The sequence below is a fragment of the Malurus melanocephalus genome, unplaced genomic scaffold, assembly GCF_030028575.1.
Source record: "Malurus melanocephalus ecotype Western Australia unplaced genomic scaffold, MMel_1.1 scaffold_236, whole genome shotgun sequence".
Classification (NCBI taxonomy): Eukaryota; Metazoa; Chordata; class Aves; order Passeriformes; family Maluridae; genus Malurus; species Malurus melanocephalus.
Window position 1 is genome coordinate 583,286 of NW_026623468.1, and position 9,941 is coordinate 593,226.

General features: G+C 51.9%; 1 protein-coding gene across 1 annotated transcript in view; it reads right to left on the reverse strand.

Annotated features, from left to right (window-relative positions):
- Positions 1–4,630: 4,630 nt before the first annotated feature.
- TOR1AIP2 (torsin 1A interacting protein 2) overlaps positions 4,631–9,941 on the reverse strand; it is a 9,041-nt gene continuing 3,730 nt past the window's right edge. The window contains exons 4-7 of the mRNA XM_057374959.1: positions 9,643–9,918; positions 9,184–9,498; positions 8,641–8,805; positions 4,631–7,872 (exon numbers count right to left, since the gene is read on the reverse strand). Coding sequence (XP_057230942.1) covers positions 7,112–7,872; positions 8,641–8,805; positions 9,184–9,498; positions 9,643–9,918 — 1,517 coding nt within the window. The 3' untranslated portion in view covers positions 4,631–7,111. The remainder of the gene's footprint in view (positions 7,873–8,640; positions 8,806–9,183; positions 9,499–9,642; positions 9,919–9,941) is intronic.

A 9,941-nucleotide genomic window follows, 5' to 3' on the forward strand; every position in this document is an offset into this window, starting at 1 on the left:
GCTCCGTGCGGCTCCTTCCGAGCCCYCGCAGCGGCCCCGGCACCGACAGGTCCTTGCAGAGTCACCCGCGCTACCCCTGGATCCCGAGCGGAGCTCTCCGTTCRTTTCCTCCCGCACAAATCCTTTTGGCTAGCCGATTTCTCCTTCTGCCCTCTGTGGGCAAGCGCTGCTTCACAGGGCATCCCTCTGCCCGGGCTGGGACAGAGCTCAGCATCCCCCAGGACACGGGAGCTGCTCTTGTCGGGGTGGTGCTTGAATCACAGAATCCTAGAAGGGTTTGGGTTGGAAGGGACCTTAATGATCATTTCGCTACAAGCMGTGCTACAGGCAGGGACGCCTTCCACTATCCCAGGTTGCTCCAAGCCCCGTCCAGCCTGGCCTCGAACACKTSCAGGGATGGGGCAGCCACAGMATCTCTTCGAAACCTGTGCCAGGGCCTCACCACCCTCACTGTGAGAGRATTTCTTCCCAATATCCCATCTAACTCTTCCCTCTGGCAGTTTCACACCGTTCCCCCATGGCCCGTCACTCCATGCCCTTAACAACACATYCCCCCYCAGCTCTCCTGGAGCMCTTTTAGGCACCGCAAGAGGCTCTAAGGTCTCTTGCCCCTTCCTTTCTGGGTCACCCTCGCTGTGCAGGTGGTCAGAAGGCAGCCCTTGGCAGGATGCTGCCAGTAGCCGTGCTGTGATCCATGGACACCGGCTGTGCACAAATGGCACCAGGTGTCCCCAGCCCGGGGCGGGCAGCCGGGGAGCAGCGGCTGCTGCCTGCCAGATGTGCTGYAATTGGTGTGGGGAGGCGATCCGAGCCCTCACTGCTCCTCCACCAAGGGTTTCAGCCTCAAGGTGGAGGGAGGGGAGAGGAAGGACAGGGATGTCAGCAGGGGGACGGCCGGGGACTCTGATCAAAGCTGTTTGCTGGCAGGGGGAGGAGGGGGCGATCGGCTCATGACCCAGCCGGAGAAAATGAGGRTGAGAAGCGCTGACAAAGAACGCGGTTGTGCCTACAAAGGCAGGGAGGCGACAAGAGCTTCAGTCAGCCCCTGGCTGTCCTGCCCTGCTGCAGCCCCGTGTAATGTTCCTCCGGAGCCAGCTCCTGCTCCGCAGATAAGCGAAGCTGTGGAGAGGCGCGGAGGCTGTGCCTAAGAAGAAAAGGGCTGTCTGGCTGGCTCCAGCGGGGCGAGTTGCAGTGTGTCTGATCTTCTCCAGCCCCTCTGAAAACCAGGAGCCCTGGCAGGCAGACGCAGACTGCGCAGCGCAGACGATTTGGAGAGGGGGATCTGCGGGAGCATGACGGGGAAAATCCAGGTGGCCTCCGATGCTCTCCCCTCCAGGGCCCCTCTGTGCCCCTCTCTCCTGACCCTTCTGCTTTCATCCCCTTTCATCACTCTTGAGCCTCCTGCGCTCACAGGGCGATACAAGTGCAGCGTGGAAGGCACAAAGGCAGCGTTTAAAATGCCGCTTGACATTTCACATCCTGAGTTTAGGCTGCGTGGTTGTCTTCCCGAGGTGCAGGGGAGGTTTTGAATACTCGCAGCCAATGTGGGAACAAGGACATGGGAGATAAAGGTTCCCTTATAGTCCTGGGACGCTCTCCACAGTCACCAGTGATTAGGAAGGCTTGATAGTGTTACTTAACTGGTTAATACATTTTAAATCTTCTGAACAAAGCCACCGCATCTTACTCCCAGACTCTTAATAATTTCCAATTTTTTTCTCCTACTGTCTTTACTCAGACCGTAAAGTAAAGCAGCCACTTTCTAGCTGGACCAGYTTGTTCTGCTGTGGGATGCATTCTGTGTGTGATCAGACCGAGCCTGGCATGTGCAGCAGCCCTTTGTGGTTTCCATTCAGCCCCTACCATCACAACTAGGGCTTTTTCCCAGCTGCTTCCCAGTTTCATGCATCCTGTTAACAGAAAGCAGGTCTGTGCTGCCACCAGGCAATGTTTAAAGRATTCACTGGGTTTGGGATCTCCCTTGCACACATGGTTTCATCCCAATGTTGGAAAATACACCAGTTTAAAAGTGCTGATGTAACTTTAGTCAGAGATTTTGTTCACCTTCGCSCCGGGGGAAGGGCACTGAAGTTTCTTTGCAGGGCATTGTTCCACCAGGTGAGGCTTGAGGAGCTTCACAGCTCAACAGACCGGGAAAASAACAAAAGGACCATCRATGGAATATCAGCTCCAAACCTCCCCCTGGCATGGCCAGAGACACCTGGTCTGGGAAAAAAAAAAAGAGATAAGAGAACCTAATTAGCATTGGAGGTGAAGAAATCTGGATCCAATAGGAAAAAAAAATACTAAGAACTACACAACGTTGGACCAGTGAACATTAAACCAGTGAAGTTCTGTGGGTTTTGACTGTATAAAATTTGGGGGAAATCTTGTAAAATCCATGTGCCACGGAATGATTTTCTCCACACACCTGGGCTATGTGTGGATGAAATGATTTTTGTAGCATRTCCTGGCTAGAAAATAAAGGAATGCCTTGACTCTCTAACATTAAAAATGTTGTTGGAGAGTTTTTGTTTTTCCTGCAGTTTCGGTGCCACCAACAGTCTCTCCACAGCCAGCGTTTTTCATTGGAGGATGCCAGTCCTGTTTGGACACAAGGGATTGATCCACACTTATCCCCTGCCCTCTGGAAGTCACCTGGGATTATTTCAACCTCCCGTTTCATTGAATTTGGTCTCAACAGCCAACAGTTTCTCCAAAAATCTTCCAAACAGAGTCAGGAAGGGAATCCAAATGTGTTGCCTCTGGAAAGGAGGAACAGCTTTTGTGGCTGCTGTTGCACCAGATCTTGCAGGGTTGGAGCAGACCATCCTGAACCATGACCTGAAAGGATTTATTCTGCTCACAGTTCACCTGTCAAAGGTGGCAGCTGCCTTCTCATGGGGAAAGTCTTGGGAATGTGATTACAGAGGTTGAGAGTTTAGAAAAACACATGTGAGGCTGGCGTGGTGTGTAGAGCTTTCAGACACCAGTTTCTTTCTCTGTGTGTGCTCCTTCTGGAGATGTCAGAGTGGGGCAGAGGATGGAGCAGAGCTCGAATGAAGTGCRCTCTGGGGAGGCTGTTTCCATCCCTTGTGCTCTACTCTGGCTCCTGGAGGATCCTCAGCTCTTGAGTGCCCTCACGAGGGACCTGCAGAGCCTCTCCTCAGCCTCAGCACAACTGCAAAGTCCACTCCAGCAGGGAGAGGCCAGTGGGGAACACACTTTTGAGCTGCCATGCCTTATCCCCCTCCCCATGTGGGGAACACACTTTTAAGCTGCATTCTTTGAGCCTTTTCATGGCAGGCTCTGGGATCCCACAGGCTGAGGCCAAGCTCCTTTGTGTGGTTCATTGTACAGCTGCTTYCCCTGCAGAGCTGAAGGTGGGAAATAAAAACAGATCCAAGCTCCCAATATCTGCAAATCTCAATTACAATGGAGGTTTTGTRGGCTGAAAAGTGGCCCCCGAGGGAGCAGCCCTGTGGCAGCAGAGCCTGGGGTGAAGCTGCAGATGAGCTCAGAGGTTAAAGCTCATCTCRGGGGAAATGTGGCTGAGCTGGGTTCACTCCTCTCTGTGTCTTGCCCTCTTCCAGCTGCACCCCGTGCTGGTGCAAGGGGGTGAGATGTGACACAAAGTGCCTGTCCCGGGCACAGGGACGCTGCAGAGCGATGTGCCACACCTGGGCAGCACCGGCTGGGCCACTTTAAATGCTGGGGATGACAAAGTTCCATCAGCTTGCAGGACAGCGGCACATTCACGTGGATAATCAGCACTAATTTAGTGGTGGAGCAGTCCGGGCTGGCCACCCAGAACCACGTGTGTTGTGTAATTTCCAAGGTGATTTTTAGGATTGTTGAGCACTTTATGGCATCACATCCTTCCCTGCAGAACTGCTGCTGCACAGATTGGGACTTAACAAAAGAAGGAGAGTTGGGAATGGGGTGCAGAGTTCCAGTGTCACTCAGTGGCCTCCCCAGCCAGGGCTCTGCAGCTGCTGTGCCTGTGCCCAGGGAAACACACGCAGGAAAACAGGAGCTTCCAAACCAACCCAGTCTGGGAAGAAGGGAACTGGAATCCCTGTCTGGGAGAAACCTTGCTGGGGGTCCTGCTTCTCCTCAGCACCAGGTTTTGGAGCAGGTACAAGGATGRTGGTGCTCACCTACAGAGATGATGGTGAGCATGTTATCCAGGGGAAACCACCAGTGCCTTTCTGCCTCTGAGTTTGTTCACTCATTTTTGGATTCACATACAAGACTTAAAAAAAGCAGCCTGTTTTTTGCATTCAGCTCTGCTGCACCTGGTGACACTGGATTTTCATGGGAATCTTTGGGGTGGGACCAAATCTTGTCCTCTGGCATCAGCCAACAGGAGATGAGGGATGATTATTTCTGGCAACCAATCACATGAACATCTATGTGAGTATTAGGTTGTCAGGGACTGAAGAAAATCCAAAGTAATGAGGCAAATCCTCTTTCTTTTTTTCCAGCCCTCTCTCTGTTTAGGCTACAGCTGGGCAAAATAATTCWTCACAAAAGTAAAACTTTTTGTGTGCTGAGGTGGTGGAATATCAAGTGGAACCAGTCTGTTGAAATGAGAAATATTTGGTTTTTGTATTTCTAAAACATTTCAGTTGACAGTGGATTTCAGTTTCATTTATTAYCATTAAGTATTATGCAAACTCCAGTGTATTCCAGCCTGGGTTGRATCCAGCAGCTCTTTGGGGGTTGGTTTTCAATTTTGCTTCAGCTGAAAAAGCTGCAAATATTTGTCCCAAACAATTGGGAAAAAAACATTGTTTAGAGTTTTTCCAGGAAAAGCAAATACTCACTTTGTTTGCACAACTATAGCCCTGACCTAAATGAAACCTTGTCCAAAATGATTATCTCTTTTGCTTAATAAAAATAGCTAGGAAAAAAAGATCGGGAAACAGTAAGACTCCAGTCTCACTTTGCTGGCTTCTTTCACAATCTCATCATTTATTTTTAAATAGAAGTCCTGTTTCAGAAGCAATCAGACACTTTATAAGGCCATGAAARTATCTCTGTATTGGAAGAGCTCAGGTAGGCAATGCTTTCAGCAATGGGGAATTGCCTTTGCAAACACAGCGGGTAAAACTGAGAGAGAGAACATTAAAATACAGAATATTGGCATAGTGTGATTAATGCTCCGCTGTTCCTGCATCAACACCCCTACTGAACGTGCAGAGCAGGACAGTGTTTTCTCTCACCAAAGTAGTGTACAGCAGTAGAAAAGAGGGGAGGGAGCAAACTGCATCTTGTACCAAACCATGCCCTGGGCCCCAGCAGGGAGTTCTCACATTCAGCCCAGAGTTTGCCATGGTTAAAACCCCTGTGGTCTCGTCTTCATATTTCCAACCAACCAAAAAGTCTGCTCTTTGGCCAGAACAGGAACAAACAACCCTCCCTCTTCCTTAGCTTTGTCTCCTCCTCCACATTAATGGCCACTTATCTCCTGAGACAGGTCAAGGCACATGGGAAAACAGAGAYAGGTTGTGATTTTAGAGTGCAGGGCTGTGCCTTTCCAAGCCATTGGTGGGGCAGATCAGCAAGGCACTGTTGGCAGGAGACCCACCCAACACCAGGGTCCTGTTGCTGTCAGAAACACCCAGATGTCCAGCTCCTAAAAACACCATGGCAGTGTGGATTTGTTCCTGTGTGGATACAAAGCCTGGCTCTGCAAGGCTCTGTCTGTGGGAAGGAGCCACGATTCTGCATAGGCACACGGGGCTGGCACCTGGGGCTGCCTGGTGGGTTTAATTAACACTGTGATCTCAACCTGCCCTCCAGGTGTTCCCTGAGTTGGCTGCTCTGCCCCACAGCACCTGCAGAAACGGGGGCAGGGCCACCACAGTGTTTCCAGGACTCGGATTTTTTTTTTTAGGAAGCAGAAAAAGAGGCATGGTAAGGAGCTAACCTGCTTTGTCAAGGATTTTTAGTGTTAATGGCAGAGATTTTGTCTTAATGAGCTAATCCAGCTCTGCTCCTACTTGCTTTGGCAGATGCCAGAGCTCCATCTACCTGGCAGGGAAGCAAAGGTACCCTTGGAGGGGAAGGACCTGGGGTGTTACCCTACATTGTTTGAAATATCAGTGTTAACATCCCCATTCATCAATAAAAGTCACCTGGGGAGAGGCTGGCAGACGCCTTCCAGCCCTGCACACTGATCAGAGATCCAGGTGAAGAACAAACTGTCATGACCAAAGCATCAGCCCAAGGAGAGAGTCATAGCCTTTGTGTGGCAAAGGGATCGAGTGGACTTTTTTTACAAAGAGGTAGCATTAAGTTTCACTGTATTATTCATCTTTTCACCTGTGCAATCCCTTAAGGCTCCTCTCTTTCAGGGAGACAACGACTGTTTCATTGCTCTCTGGTTTTGGAGCTTGTTCCCTTARTAGGATCCCAGCCATTAGTGTAGTGTTCAAGTGCTGACAGCCTGAAAATGTCTTGTAATTGCTGTTTGGGGGATCTCTCAATTGTAGGYTCATTTGAGGATCTGGGCTTTGCCTGGTGTCAAGCAGGCTGTGCAAGTGGGACTCCATACGGGCTGACTGGGTCAAACCCTTGACTGGCAAATTGCTTTTCTTTTTAAGGCATGCCTTCAAAAYGCTGGGCTTTGAGGAATTTGACCTTCCCGTGTTCTATCAGCTCTCTGCATAAAGTATATCGTGAGACTGATGCACACCACTTCATCAAGCTGAGGGACAGGGAGAGATGAAAGAGCTGCTGTATCAAACAGCCTTTCTTCCCACTAGTTGTGTACATTATTTGTCTGTTTCTTGATAGAAACACTACCTGCAAGGTCCTRTTCTCCCTCCTGCCTCCTATACGTGTTCATGTTCATGTTCCCCTGTGCAACCAGCAGTCTAAAAGGATCTGCCAGTCTAAAACCATCTGCCAGAAGGAAGTGTGGGTATCACCTCCAGGACTCAGCYRCCCAAATGGCCGGGATCAACTCGCMCCTGCCAAACTCTTCCCAGGAATCTACAAGAAACAAACTGAAGAGAAGTAACACCACTTGTGCCTCTGCCTGCACCAGAGCCAGCCAGGAMCATCTTTCTAACCCTCCTCAGGGCTCTGGCCACCTTTGTCCCTAGGGTTTGGYATAGCAGCCGCCCTCCTCGATGGTCTGCACCGGGTGGATGGGCAAGACCAGGTGGGAGATGCGGCTCCACAGCCCGCTCAGCTTGTCCGAGTCCATGTGGTCGTAGGAGCTGGGGGTCCTGGTGCTGGTGAACTTGGCCCAGAGGAAGTCAYGGACCCTCTCCTCCACCTGGCGCAGGCTGATCTGGCTGTCCAGCACGTCCTCCTCCAGCAGCACCGTCAGCAGCAGCGCCACGTCCTTGAAGGCGGCGCTCTCGTGGTCGCAGTACTTGTAGAAGATGAGGGTGGCCCCGGCCGGCAGCAGCTCGAAGCGGTGAACGACGGCGGCGCGGCCCCCGGCCTGGAARGCCGAGCTCAGCTCCGAGTCCACCTCCAGCTTGGCGCGGTCGCTCTGGAGCCCGGCTTTGCCGCGCCCGTCGATCTGCACCGTGCTGCCGTGCAGGGCGGCCGAGTAGGAGTCGGCCAGGCGGGCGCTGAGGCAGCGCAGGGTCCACTCGGCGCCGCGGGCGGCCGTGAGGATGATGATGGCCGGCTGCGTGTGCTGGGATGTGTTCAGGTGCTTCTGCAGGAACTTGCGGCCGCGGAGCCACAGGTGGGGGCTCTGGCCCGGGAAGCGGAGCTGCAGCTGGTCAAACTGCGACAGGAAGGCCTCCACCGTGGGGTTCTTGCGCGGCTGCTGCGAGCTGGAGGTCGGGCTGCCGAAGCAGAAAATGCAGAAGCCGAGCACAACGAGGCCCACGATGACGAGCCCTGCTCAACACGGGAGAGACACGAGATGGGAACGGGGTCAGTCCCAAGGGAGCTACAGGGACATGCTGGAAAAGCAGCATTTTCCCATCTCAGACCTTCCCCCCCACATCAGGAAAGTGGAGCAGGGTGGTCAGGAAAGGTGAAGGGGCTCTGCACTGTGAGACCCACGCTCCTACACACCAGGCAGCCCCAAGGATGAGGACAAGGCTATAGCTTTGTGAAAAACGGCCTGAAGAAATTGCTGCTGCCCATAGGGTTTTTTTCTCTTTCTCCCTTCTCTGTTTTCTTCAAGGTTTGGGGCCATTTAGAGCACCACATATGGAGGTGTGTGAGCCAGGTAAGGTGCTGTGTTCACTGCCCTCCTCCAAGCTGTGTATGGACAAAGGCCACTCAGCTTCTACACTGAAGAGAGGACAGTGAGGTTTGGACACAATGGCTCATGTCCCTCTCCATGGCAAAGCAGAGGCTCTTTTTAACACGAAAAATGTGTGATGTAGATCAGGATCACGGCTCCTGCTTAGAGCCCAGGACACAGAGCAGGGCTGGGCATGGGGACCCTCAGCATAGGAGCCCCCCATACCTCCCAGGACACCCCAGGGCACTCTCAGCACTCTAAACACAAGAAGCCAGCTTCTGAAGAGCTGGAGGGAAAGCTGCTACTTTAGGCTCAAACCAAGCCTGTATTTAAGGGGATGTTTTTCACTCAAACCCTCAGAAAAGGATGTGAGAGGTCCCGAGAGAGAAGAGCAATTAAATGTGCTTTATTACTTGTTCCTGGAGGATCAGTGCCTTCTGGTCGWTGAGTAGCATGCAAGGGAAGCTTCTTTTCCTCACCTTTCCACATGAGGGACCCTTTGGCCTTCTCCTGCTCTGGGTTTTGGGTGGTGATGTTCTGCAGGCAGGACTGAGTCTCTGGGTTTGGGGCTGTGTCCCCTGCAGTAAGAGAAAGAAATGTGCTGCTCACTTCTGAGGGAACAGGTAAATGGAGCTGTAGTAAGAAAAGCAGGAGCTCCCAGCTGCAGGAAGAGTTAGGAGTGAATATTTCTTTGAGTTCATACTGTTCTGAGTCTTGGCTTTATAAGGTGGACAAGGAGAAAGACAATGCAGAGTGCAGTGGGGCTTCGTGCCTTTCAAAGCAGGACAGGAACCAAAGAAGAGAGAAAGACAGAAGCCACTTAAATTCCTTATACCTTCTGCCCAAATTGACTCCAGGAAAGTGCCAACGGCTACCAGAGATCTCACGCAACCAGTGCTCTAACACCCAAGGGAAGGGCACAGAGCAAGAGCAGCAATGTGCAGCCACCAGCTCACCTTTTGGTCTTTTCCTTAACATGCCTTGGGATCTGCTCTCCTGTGTTTCTTGCTCTCTGGGCACCTCTGGTTCCCAGTTGAGGAGAGCGGCACTGGTGCTCTTCTGTGCCGAGGGGACTCTGGGGACATCTTGCACAGCAGTCACATCCCAGTGTGTCATTTCACTGCCAGAGCTCTGTGCCTTGCTTCTTGACAAAGCATCTTCCTCTGCTCTCTGGGGGCTCTCACGCTGCCCCATTGTCTGCTGGTGCTCCCGTGTTTCCTGGTGGACAGGGYTGTCTCCTTTGCTGTCCACATTATCATGGCCCAGCCCAGCTGTGGGAATAAAATTCACAGACCAATCTTAGTCTTTTTAGCTCAAGAACCAACAACTCTTTCTCCTGCTCTCCCTCCTCTAAGCCAAGGCCCGAATGATCAGCATTTTGGAAATGCAGTACACAGGGGTGGGGAGAGACTCACCTTCATCCAAGACTTTATTTTCCTGGGATCTTTCTGAGACACCTTCTATTGTCCTCTGAGATTCTTTCAGCAATACTTCAATTTGCTGAGGAGCCTTCTCTTTTACCGTGGGACCAGCTAAACCCAACAGTGTTGTCTCTCCTCTATCAGCAGTTGATGCACACACTGCAGAGTCCTCCCCTGGTTTGCAGCATGTCTCAGGCCACTTGCTTGGCACTTGGTGCTCAGGTGTTTCCTGGTGGAGCTCTTGGTGCTCAGGTGTTTCCTGGGTGTACTCTTGGTGCTCAGGTGTTTCCTGG